This window comes from Ambystoma mexicanum, chromosome 5q, assembly GCF_040938575.1.
Source record: "Ambystoma mexicanum isolate Mex_15411 chromosome 5q, UKY_AmexF1_1, whole genome shotgun sequence".
Classification (NCBI taxonomy): domain Eukaryota; kingdom Metazoa; phylum Chordata; class Amphibia; order Caudata; family Ambystomatidae; genus Ambystoma; species Ambystoma mexicanum.
This window is the reverse complement of record NC_090933.1, coordinates 422,819,033-422,831,953: the sequence shown is the minus strand read 5'-3', so window position 1 is coordinate 422,831,953 and position 12,921 is coordinate 422,819,033. Positions and strand designations below refer to the sequence as shown.

At 45.6% G+C, this 12,921-nt stretch overlaps 1 protein-coding gene across 9 annotated transcripts in view; it reads left to right on the top strand.

The window, feature by feature from the left end:
• Window positions 1-12,921, top strand: part of OSBPL1A (oxysterol binding protein like 1A) — a 2,815,351-nt gene that overhangs the window by 2,115,565 nt on the left and 686,865 nt on the right. For all 9 annotated transcript variants that reach the window (XM_069620918.1, XM_069620915.1, XM_069620919.1 and 6 more), the window contains one exon: window positions 6,727-6,824. In XM_069620918.1, coding sequence (XP_069477019.1) covers window positions 6,727-6,824 — 98 coding nt within the window. The remainder of the gene's footprint in view (window positions 1-6,726; window positions 6,825-12,921) is intronic.

The following is a 12,921-nucleotide window of genomic DNA, read 5'->3' as shown; positions in this document are numbered from 1 at the left end:
CTTTGCTATATTCCTCTCCGACCACGAAATACGGTTAAGGGAGTGATTACTGAGCAGATGGCCCAAATTGGTCTCCTTTGTACTAGGTAGCAGGGCCCTTATTGTCATGACCAAAGGATCATGGTCGCTCCATTCACATTGGTGCACCCACATATCGTACACATTCCTAGCCACCTCCCAGCTTGTAAAGAAATAGTCAAGGGTGCTTCCCGATTTTCCATTCCTCCAGGTATTTTTGCCCGGCCTATCACTAAGAGTTCGGCCATTAATTATTTCCAATTCCCAACACTTAAAAAAGGACAACCAGCCCAGTCCCTCCTTGTCCGATAATTGAGGGCCCCACATGCTATTCTTGTACAGGCAAGGGTTGTTACCAATGCCACTCCCACTATGGATATGGCAGTTTAAATCCCCAGCCACTATGACAAAGAATTTCTCCTGGGTTAATCTCCAGTCCGCGAGAAGTTCATGTAAGGATCCTTGAATCAGTTCGCTTAACTTAGCACCCGGGGGATTGTATACATTAACCAACAACAAATTTTCATTTATACCATTCATATTCACAATCACTTCCACTGCACAGATATAGTCACATTCCAACACTGGTATCTTTTTACTCATGATCTTATTTGATATTCCAATAGATAGGCCCCCATATGGGCGGCCCCGTTCCCCTTTCTTTGCCAGGGTATGGTGTGTCACATAACCATCCATGTCAGTGGGAGATGTTAACCAAGTTTCTTGTAGTAGTATAATAGGATGTTGGTTAATGAATGTCAAAGATCCTTTGTCCGAGAGAAAGTGTTGGTGGCCGTGGGTGTTCCAGCTCACCATGGAATAATCTCATGGTTGCTGCAGCACCCTAGGTAGTGAATCTGCTAGCCACTTTAGAGTATTCTGGATATCGACTAGTTGTACCTTGGCCGTAGTTGGTTGCGGGGGTATTCCAGGATTACTTTTAGGTGACACATAATCCTTGCTAGGAAGGAAAGGGTCTTCCTTTTCTTTATCAACGTCCACATCCATACCGATCTGTCTCAGTGATAGTTTGTGTTTACGTATTAATTGGGCAGAGGCCAAAACCCAACAATGAAGGGCGGAGACATTCGGGTTACGCACCTCCAATGGTTCTACGAAAAGGAAGTCTTCCGATTGAATCACCCGTAACTGAGGGATCTTATGTAGTTTGGCTAACACTTCAGTTCTGTTAAGCCACATATCTCTCTTTTTCTGATTGAGGTTTTTAATTATACAGATTTTACTTGTGTAATTTTCTTCCGCCTTTGATGGATTCTCAACAGCCATGGGTACTTGGATCGCTTCCTCTTCTGGTTCCATGTTCGTATCGGGAGTTGAACATTTGGTCGATTCACCGATTAGGCTAAGGGACATTTCTGATTCCAGGTCTTCCTGTGCCTCACTCGGTGCTTCATGTATTGGCTCTCGGATAATCCAGCCTGATAAAGTACCCATTCCCTTCTTTGCGCGTTTTTTTGTTTTCTTTCCTCTTCGTTTGCTCTTTTTTGATCGAGCAGCCACGGGCAGCGTGGCCGGTAGAGGAGAGGCAATTTCAACCACCATGCTTTTCGCCGCATCACTTTTCTGTTGCCTACGCTGTTTTTTTGTTAGCGGCACTGCCGTCTCCAGCTCCACCCTTATTCCAGGATTGGCCTCTTCCGATGGCACCCTAGGGCTTATCAAGGTCTCTTCATTTACTAGTAAAGATGGTAACGATGTCGTGGCACCGTTCGGAGGCGATAAGCCCATCTGGATGATGGTATTAGTGTGGATTCTTCCACACAATTTTAATAGAATTTTCATTGCAAATTGAACAGAAGCCATAGAGGCCTGTAGCTCCACTATAGCAGGCCCATAGGTATCTTCACCTATTCCACTGTTCCCCGCCTCAGTATGCTCCTGTTCTTCCTGCTCGTTAAAAAGACTAGGAGATGTTGATAATCGCCCCAGCGTAGGCATTGCTGCGGTGCTAGGAATGGGTTGCATGGGGAGTATGCCCGATAAATCGGAGATCGATCCTTCAGTACATTTAGGGCTAGGAACCCTACTATCACCTGACTGTTTGCTCTGAGCCGGAATCAAAACCTGCGCCTCTACCACCATTGGGCTTTTCACAACAGGAGGAGTGGGTGTGTTTAAGGTAGCCATTGACTTTTGGATGGATAGACAGAGGTCCAGTAAAGAATTATTATCAATATCAGTATAGTTTGTGGAGTCCATGACATCACTGATATTATGTGAGGATGGAAAGATCTCCTTTCCGGACTCTACTTTTTCCAAACCATTGTTCCTTTTAGAGGTGTTGTTTCCAAACATTGCAGGAATAGTACCTTTTTCAGGAATATCCTGCACCTCTTTACTCGGTGTCTTTTTGACACCCTTAGCCGGTTTGTCCTGGTTTCCTTTGCGTAAATTATACCGGGCATTTGCTCCTTTAGGTTTGGTCATTATTGAAGATCCCTATTCGCACACCCACCACAGGAGACTTCTTCAAAGATAGAAGTATTGTATACGTATGCTCATTGAGCAACACACAGTACCGTAATATCTGTTTCAATGTGGGATCAAAGAGTGATAGGGAGCCCTCTGTTGTCTTCCGGTTAACTTGATACACTTGGACAGTAAATGTATTCCTAACCGCTCGTTCAGCGTTAGATGGTAATCCCCATGAGGTTAATTTCCTGGTCCACTTCCACCACTCCCACCGCGAGCCACCAGTGGCCACCAAGGACCACTTGTCCTCCCACTTCTCACCTTTAAAATGATAGACACGATGGGTAGTAAGAGGAATTAATGTACCTTGTGCGACTCCCCGCCTAACAGCCGCTTAACAGTCAGACTCCGGACTTTACCCTGCAGGGCTTAACGCCGCAAGGGTACACTAGGAGTGCTTTTATGCCCGGCGAATGTCACGTGAGCGGTCCGAAGCTCCGCCTCCTCCAGGAAGCGAGCGGCCGTGCAGGAAGCGCGAGTTCCAGGAAACTCCCAGCGCTGGCACGCAAGCAGTGGCCACAAGTAAGGATAGTTTTCTATCAGACTGCAACTGTATCTGTAACACTGGTTCTCGCCGCTCGGCTGCACTAGGAGTGCTTTTATGCCCGGCGAATGTCACGTGAGCGGTCACGTGAGCGGCCCGAAGCTCCGCCTCCTCCAGGAAGCGAGCGGCCGTGCAGGAAGCGCGAGTTCCAGGAAACTCCCAGCGCTGGCACGCAAGCAGTGGCCACAAGTAAGGATAGTTTTCTATCAGACTGCAACTGTATCTGTAACACTGGTTCTCGCCGCTCGGCTGCACTAGGAGTGCTTTTATGCCCGGCGAATGTCACGTGAGCGGTCACGTGAGCGGCCCGAAGCTCCGCCTCCTCCAGGAAGCGAGCGGCCGTGCAGGAAGCGCGAGTTCCAGGAAACTCCCAGCGCTGGCACGCAAGCAGTGGCCACAAGTAAGGATAGTTTTCTATCAGACTGCAACTGTATCTGTAACACTGGTTCAGATACAGGGATAACTGGGATAAGCTCAAGTGTTTTAACCTTTTTAAAGTTTAATCTGTCTAGGGTATTACTACCGTACATTATTAGTGTAAATAATACTTATACACTGTCATGATGCCTACCCCCGGGCATCTGGATCAAGCCCATCAGCCCCGGGAGCAGGCATCCAGATAATTAATAAAACCTCAGCAGCCCCGGCTGGGGGCTGTCTGGGTTCAGTCCTGGCGCCTTAGGCGCCAGGCTCATAATAGAAATCTGTCCTGACGCCATAGGCGCCAGGCTCATAGACTTTACTTACCTCATGCAGACCATGCTGCAAATTAATCCAAGCCAACGTGAGGCCTGGATGGGACTATTTTACTACAGGGACTATTTTTTACTTGGGTGTGGTTCTAGGGACTTCTTACCTGGAACTACTTTGGAGGCTATTTAAACCACGCCCGAACAGCAGCACATGCTTCGCGTTATTCTGCATCCAGCAGCGTAACGCTCACCGTGCCTGCAGTCAGCATCCAGTCTTCAGCCACGCCCGTCTCGAATCCAGAGCTCCTAGCAATAGAAGAAAGAAGAAGGAAAGGTTAGGAAACGGATATTATCTCAACCCTTAATTGAATGCCGGATCCATCACGTCTTCGAACTTGAAAAGGACATTATTCTACACGCGTCGCATCGCCAGCTGCAGCGCCGCACCATACTCGCCAGTCCTCACAGCATTTTTCGATCTGGCGCAGCCTCCATCATTTTCTCCACCGAATTCCACCATCTAAGGTGAGCCGAGAGACCCAACAAATACAATCTCTCCACCATAGACTTACCTGATTAACAACCGGAGGCATTATTCTGTAACAAACCGCAACTTCTTACACCGCACCTGTAAGGAGAGAGAAAACAGCAATTTAAACGCAAGCATCTTTTGCCGGACAGTGTTTGGTAATACAGACTCTTACCTGAACACCATCAGCTGCCAAAAGACAATCATCTCTTGGACCCAGCTGCAACACAAGAAAGGAATGTACAAGAGTGAACATCGGACATATTGAACTCTTTGAACTTTATACTTAAAGGGTTCTCGACTGGAACCTTGGAGTCAATATTCACTCTTCCAACGCCTTCAAACCAGTGAAGTAACTGGTATCTACGCGCCCCTGCATTCCACGCAGGATGGAGAGCTCATCATTTACAAATATAAGGAGAACACTTCTACGGGTCAAGCAGACGAGATTAGGCGGCCCAGTCCAGTCTGTCATCTCTGCACTACGCTTCACGTTGGAGGAGGTCGCAGCTGTCCGGGTCCGATCGACGCCCCTGTGGGAACCAGGTGAGCGTAACATACACATCTGTTTGATCATTAAGTCTATCACACATTTATTATGTTGTATAAGATCATGTTGATCATATACACAAAATTAAAATGATATCGCTGTTTGGCTTTGCATTATTTATCTCGATTAGCTTTACTCTGTTAGCAGTAATGGTTTTGAAGAAACATTTATGATGGCAAATCTCTGTATTAAAGACATAAGGGACATGATGAAGTTCAACTGAACTTTTAACATCTGCTTTAATCTGTTGTTTTCTGGTGCCATTTTTGGCTCTTTCCTATTCAGGGCAATCTAGCAAATACAGACAGTTGTATTACATGGCAATCTTCTCAATCATTTTAAATCACCCACAATTGCTTTAGAAGGTGTAGGTTTTTTTTCAGACTGGAATGAGAAATAAAATGTTCAGTATGGAAGTGGCTTGCTGAGAGTGGCGGAAATCATTTCGGACAATTTGAAGGCCTGAGCAAAGGGGTGAAAAGCAAATCTTAAATGTAGGATACTTCTGAAATAGACTAAAAGTGTGTCTATGATGATTACACATGCTCTTTTTTTACAGCTTTGCAGTGTGGAAGACAATACCCCTACGTTCAAATATGCCAGTGCTAGCAAATGGACACTGCTGTAGTATAATCATGTGTAATGCAATAGCTTCTTTTTCATGCTGAGTGGTTTGGTTGCCTTCTCATTGGAACTAAACCTTAGAGAATGCAAGTGCCTCGATGTAATTATGTAATGCATACTCATGGCTATAAGCATATGTTTGTATTCATTGGAGGAAACCAGAACACTCTGTTCACACGCAAGTCAGGAATTCTTTTGTGTGTGAGATTACTTTGAACATGTTTTGATTGATATTTTATTTCTATCGTGCTCGTACACAAGTGTTTCAGAGCCCGACAAGGCAGAGGAGGGGAACAGGGGAGAACAAAACAGCGATCTTACTAGGCCCAGTGACATTGAGAACGCGTAAGTGCATGGGAGAAGGGGGAGGCAAAAAGTGCATGGAAGGGGGGAGAAGTGGAAAGTACGAAGCAGAGGAGAAACAGATAAATAACAATAAATAAATACTAAAGGCAACAAACAGTGGTAATGCAGCCAGCAATTTGCAAGTGCTAGGTTTAGGCAGCAGACAGGGTAGGTCTGATAAGTGCAGGAAGAAAAAGGGGGTGGGGCTGTGTGGGTACAGATACAGACCCCAGTGCAAGTGGTGGCCCGGAGGCAGTGCGGGAGGGTGGCAGGGTGAGCAGATCAGCAGGGGAGAGGAGGAGCGAAGGCAGAAGAAAAGAGGAAGGTCTTGAGGTGCTTCCAGAACCAGAGATGGTTCTCCTCAAGTTTTAGAGTGGCAGGGAGGCTGTTCCAGAGGGAGGCCCCAGCCGAAGACAGAGATCTACCCCCAGCTCGTTTCTTTGAAAAACGACTGACCCTGAGGGAGTTGGAGGTATAGGAGCGAAGAGCTCGAGAGGGGAGGTGTTTGTGGAGGGACAGCTGAAGGTATTTTGGACCCAGACCCCAGAAAGCCTTGTGGACAATGCAGAGGGTTTTGAATTTAATCCTTGCATCCACTGGGAGCCAGCGGAGAGATTTCAGAGCTGGAGAGATACGATCCCAGGGCTTGAGACCAAGGACAAGTCTCGCAGTCCTGTTCTGGATTAGTTGCAGAGGGCGGAGAGTAGAGGCAGGAAGATTTAGAAAGAGGCTGTTACACTAGTCCAAGCTAGAGAGAACCAGAGCTTGGGATACCATGAGCTTCTGGGGGAAGGAGAGGAAAGGCAGAGTACCTCTGAGGAGGTGCAGTCGGAAATTTGACTTTTTAGAGACCTCAGAGATGTGTTACTCAAATTATGTTGATATTTTTATGTTGATATTTTTTCATAGATTACCATTTTCTGCTTTACAGTGTGTAGCTGCTTTTGCAGTATCAGCTGTGGCTTCACAGTGGGACCGTACAGGAAAGCCTTTTAACCCTCTTCTTGGAGAGACCTATGAATTGGTCAGGTAAGATGCCTTGCATGTATATTAAGACAATCATTCTCTTTGAAAGACCTGGATTTAAATTACATTGTATATGTCAATCAGTGAGTAACTTTATTCTGTATAAAAAAAAACATAAAGTTGATAAGACATTTGCACAAATAGACAAAAACATAGATTTCATTAGTAGACAGTAAAAGGATCAGCAACCGGTACAAAAATCAAAAGCAAGAATATAAAAAGTAATCTATTGTCTTTATTTGACCAGTGGTAACCCGATATGTACACTTGATAAGCTTCTTGAGATTTCGTCATGTGCTCCGAGAGAGAATACAGTCCTCTTTTGAATTCTTCTGCCATCTTTAAAATATGACATTTTCATGCATGGGAAAACATGACAAAACTGTAAAACTGATAAATAACTACAGTGAATTAGCCTTTTTTGTAATGAATGCGTTCCTGCCGAACTCCTAATCTCAGAATTGTACTCTTGAGAGTCTTTCTGAATCTAGAAATGTTTTTCAGCTAATTGTAAAAATGAAATTTCTATGGTTCTTCAATAAGGCTTGTAATGTATGGCAATGCTATTATAATATGTTCATCAAGGTTTCAATAAAAAGAACATTTGAAAATGTTTTTCAGACATGGGGAGGCCCAGTGCAGTCCAACCCTGCATTGTTTGCACCTAAGACTTAATTTGACGTTATGGGCAGTATATATTGAGGTGGTTGCACTACTCGATTTCAGTTCCCTTTTTCTGTGAGCTCAGCATGCTGCTTTGGGAATGCTGCTAACGCTTTGTCTTAATCTCTGTAATTTATTCCTTCCTCCCACAGATTCCTCATCTATGATATCCTATCTGTAGCAGAGCTGATCTTTGGAAACTTTTCTGCCACCAGGGGGCGCAGAGTGGCTTGGCTTTGGCACCATCCGAAGCCTCTAACCACCCACACTGGACATTACATCGGGCCAGTATATGTCAAGGCACAACATCCCGTGACCTTCATGCACTCTGCACTCTTCGTTCAATGAAAAATGCCCAACCCCACTAATGATTTGAGTTTTAAACCTTCCGTGGATTATGGACGGCAGATGTTGGTGTCTGATCACCATTGCATCTGTTTGTACTGCCTGAGAGAGAAGCCCCCGGGTGGTGCCAATCCATGCATCCCATGGCCCTCCACAAAACGGTGGCTAAACTCTCCACCTAACTACACAAGAGGTTGAGTGAAGGTGCGTAGTCTCGGTCTAGGTCACGCAGTATCTATCTGAGGACAGGCGTCCTCTCGAAGAAAGTCTCCCCAGGCGGGTTTTCCCATCATCATTCTTCTTCATGCTCATGGAAGAGGAGTTATCGCTTTAATGACTTCCTGGAAGCGACTGTGGAGAACCAGAAGGAGGAGTAGGACTCAAGGATGACATTTCAAGGTTGTTTATTAAACTAAAGAGAAAATACCTATCTACGAAAGCTGATGGCTTTTGCACCATCCCTTTGCAGCAAAAATGTTAGCTCCTAGGGACAATACAGTGGCCATAGAGTACCTCAACAAGAGAGTGGGTGTGCAGGGAGGCCATGCTAGTCTGGTCCTGGCTGTTGGAGAATGAAATGTATGTCACAGCGGTTCACTTGGCTTGGAAAGAGCGCAGGTTGGCGATGCCCTGAGCAGGCAAGGGTCTGTCTCCTGGGGAAGAGTGCAGACCTGGTTAAATTGGTACACTCGTTAATCATGAGACAAAAGAATCAACAGAGGGACTGTTTTTATTTCTATGGATTGCTTGTCTCCCTCAGATTCCTCATCAGATAGATAACCTTATAGCGTCAGCTGCTCAGAAAACCTTTTGGCAGGAGGTGTAGTGTACCTCAACTCGGCCGTCGATTCCCTCTTGACTCGATGCAGTGGTCGTCAACTCCGGATGTCACGTCAGTCGTCCTACATTACCAACGTCACTATGCCTCCGTACCTCGGTTCCTTTTTTCAGCGTGCTGCTCACTGGAACAACTTTCGTTAGAGAACTTTCTTCTACATTTTTTATCTCGTTTTCTTCTTGAAATTCAATATGATTTTGCCGGAATATCCGCTCCCATGGTGTGCTGTTTCCAATGGTGCAAGTGTCATGTAGCAGGGCCCATTCTGCCCAGAAGGGGGTTATATTATTGCTGTTTGCATTATGAACTTGCATTATTTGCATTTTGATTAGCACGTTTCTGAAATGGAGTGTAGTGCTTACTATTGGTTTCCATTGCAGTTGCCTTTGGATATTTTGCAGGTTTATTCGTTATTATATGCATTTTCCATACAAGATTGCTTTTGTCTAGCATTGAGAAGGAGATACATCATTTTGGTTTAGTTCAGTGTTTTTGGTAGGCAGCAAACAGCGTTTTGCAGACATCCTAGGGTTTTGAATTCACTATGGTTTGATCTCAGCATTTCCAAGAGATTGTGCCTTGCCCATTGGGACCCTGATGAAAGGCGCAGTTATTGTGTTTTGATATTTTAAAGAGAGTTTTTATTTGCAGCACCTGCTCAGAGTGAAATGTGAATTGTGAACTATACGCTGTTTAAAGGTGGATTAAGATTTATTGTATTGTGGGATTTAATGAGTAAGCTGAGAGATTGTTGTTTTGTTTTTATAAGAAAACATATCAATGTACATATTAATGGTCAGTGCATTCATTTGAGTCCATATTACATTTTGGGAAATGGTACGCTAATATAACTATATGACATGTCATGTATTTTGTTTGATTATTATTTGTTCTGCTCATCACGTGCACAATATTGAGGGAATGCATTAGAGAGGCTGTCACACTGACATTACCCATTTAGGGTTGCAAGTGCTTTAAGGAGGGAGAAAGGGAAAGTTCTTAATAGGAGTCCTTTGAGATGAAATACTAACTGCACCCACAAACTCACATATACAATTATTTTTAGTTGCAGACACAGAAAGGGTTGTTGTGAGAGGTCAGAAATGAGAGCCGGACACAAGGTTGTCATGCTGGTACCAAAGATATTTATTAAGAGAAAGGGTTGGAAAAATGCCTCTCAGACCCTATGCTAAAGGGTATTTTCCCTGCCTATAAATCAAAACTATGGATATGTCTGCGTCAGGATGTCAATAACTGAAAACCGTCCCTGTGTCCAAAACGTCCTATCCTGAGCCTTAAACTATACACAAATGAAAATGTGTAAGGAAAATATCTTCAATTGGCCAAGAAGTGTTCACAAATCAAATGAATATAATTCCAACAAAAATGTTCTCCAGGACGGAAACCCTTGGTTCTAGAGGGTGCATCCCTTCTCCTGGATTCTTAATTATCAGAAGAATAGTCACTTTTGTAAACAATTCCTTAGTGTCTTGTTTGGACTAACAAGATTCCTGATTAGGTAACCAAGTCTTTAACAGTCATTCTTTAATGCTGCTTTCTCCTCTAATCTAATTATCAATGTCTTTCTTTAACATTTCAGGGTTCAGTAAATAAATGCGAATCGTTCTTTTAACATTTCTTGGGGCTTGCAAATTGCCTGGTTTACTCCCCTGCCAGGTTTCTTTATGCAATGCCAACTGCCTGGTGTACTCGCCTGCCAGGACTTTTAAATTTATATCAATTGCTTGATGTCTTGCTTGTCAGGATTTCTTATATACTTCACTCGCTTGGTATCTTTGGTTTACCAAGACTTCTGATATGCTTTACTCGCCTGGTGTCTTTGTTTTACCAGGACTTCTCATATGCTCCTCGGTATTATCAATATCGTAGGTACAGCTCTCTGGTTGTGATATATGCTCTTGGTAAGGTTTCTTTAAGTTTGGCCTCACATTTACATTTCAAATATTCACAGTTCATAGGGGTTTACCTTTTAGCCTTTTCGTATTCAAACAAGCCTTTTGTCGTATTCACAAGGCTATAATGCTCAAAGTGCTGTTGGCGCGGTCGCCGGAACGCCCCTGGGTGCCCGCTGGCTTTGGGCAGACTCACCAGCTTTCTCCAGTGTCTCCGGTTGGGTTTGCACTTCTGCATGCTGCTTCCACCCTCTTTCAATCTGGAGGCTGTAGACATTCCTCCGGTCTACTTCGCGGATCCACAATTGCATATCTTCCTCCCTTTGGGATCAGGAGTGGAGAACCCCAGCCTCTCGATTCGCAAAGTGCCTGGGACCTTCCTTGTGGCTCCCAGCGTATCCTTAGAACTTGTGTCTCCGACTCAGCAGCTCTCCAGGTACGTGATCTTCACGTATGATGGCTCTTAAACAGTAGCCAATGTCTTCCCCAAATAGTGCGCTCACTAGATTTAAATGTCCCGCGCACAGGCGCTTTGGGAAAACAGCTAGCCTGCACATTGTGGTTCAAAGTCTTGGTACACGACTCAAACTCCTGCATCCTCCTTGTCTCAGTACTTGGGTAATTCTGGGAGTTGAAGTTCATAGTTGTTGTTCACCTCATAGAAGCTGTTATCGGCGCCGTCAGGCGCGGGTCCATCGGCGCAGATCCCGGTGCCAGAGCATTCGTATGTCCCGCAGGCCCGATCCACCATGTCGACAATGACAGTGACGAGTACCTTTTAGTCTTGAGCCAACGGGCGAGGGTCTGGGGGCACAGATTTTTTCCCAGACCAGGCCGATTTACTCATTTTAGCAGATGGGCCGAGGGATGCAAGTGGCTTGGACATTTATGCCGACTTAGTAATTCAGCGAGCTCACCCCTATCGACATGCACATGCCCAGTAATGCACCATGGTAGACAGGGTGGTTGGTGCCCTGGGTTTGGACACCCCAACCAAATCCCTGTTAAGCTATGCACTCAACGACATCCTTCACCAAGGGCCCCCGACAGAGAGGGCCTTACCTTTCATCATAGTGATTGTTGACCCTGTTGTTGCGTTGTGGCAAAAACCTTGTTCACCCCATCCTTTCAATTCTGAATTCACAAACAAATATAGCCGGTAAGGAGAGATCCATCTTTCCTCTCCCCACATCAACTCTGCAGGGTCTGGTTGTCCAAGCTGCCATGGTCAATACAAGGCACTCCACATCCAATCCCCCTACTGACGGGGATGGCAAAAAGTCAGACGCCCTTGTAAAGAAATCTTTGCATCGGGCATTATGGCCTTAAAGGCTGTAAATAGTTCCTGCGCACTTGCAAAATATGCATTTGGTCTTTGGAAGACAATTGAGGAAGTGTCAGAACATAATCCCGAATGAGAAATGTGGGATGGGTTCTTGCGGGTTGTGGAAGATGGAAAGGAGGCGGACCGCCAGTCTTTCCAAACAGGCTTGCACGTTGATGAACGCGTTGAGAGAACAATGGGATCATCTGCAGTTCTGTGGAGGTAGGTGTAACTGCACAATTCAGGTTTTTCGTCAAATGTCCAGGCAAAGCTATTGTATATTGCCTTTGATGGCAAGAACCTGTTTGGCCCTAGGGCTGATGAGTCCGTGAAAAAATGTAAGGACTCAAAGTTAGCTGCTAAGTCACTGGGCCTAGCTGTGCCACAGCCTGCAAAACCTTCCATCAGCTTTGCATCCAGAGTGCAGGTGTACTGACAGTACATCCCCTTAGGAAAGAAGGCACAGCTCCTGCAACACAGGCAGGGGCAGAGATGTTTCCACGCTCCAGCAGAGAGATGTCTAGGGGCCAGCAGACTGCGGCACCTGCTGCTCTGAGTCCTCCCCCTGCCCCCCCATGTTTCCTCGGTTGGAAGAAGGATCGTCGGGCACTGGCCCCAGTGGCAAGAGATTACCTCTGACTCCTGGGCCTTGCAGCTTGTCGTATGGGGGTACTGTCTGCCTTTTCTAAGGAGAACTCCAGACAGACCACCCCCACCACCTCAAAAACTAGAGCGATTGGTCGATCCAAGGCGAGTTAGCGAAGCGAATATCATTGCATCTCAGTCAATTCCTCACTACTGCACAGGCTGGGCTTCTCCCTGAACTTTCAGACGTCCCACACAACACCAACGCAAATGCTTTAGTTCATCGAAGCAGTCCTTGGCACTCGGGAAGGGAACGCTCTACTCCAAACTCCCCTGCCCTCCGAACCCTCCCGTGCCCCAAGAGCAGAGAGTCACCAGTGTCAGACAGATGGTTCAACTGCTCCAGAGGCACACCACCTTGCCAGCTGTTTC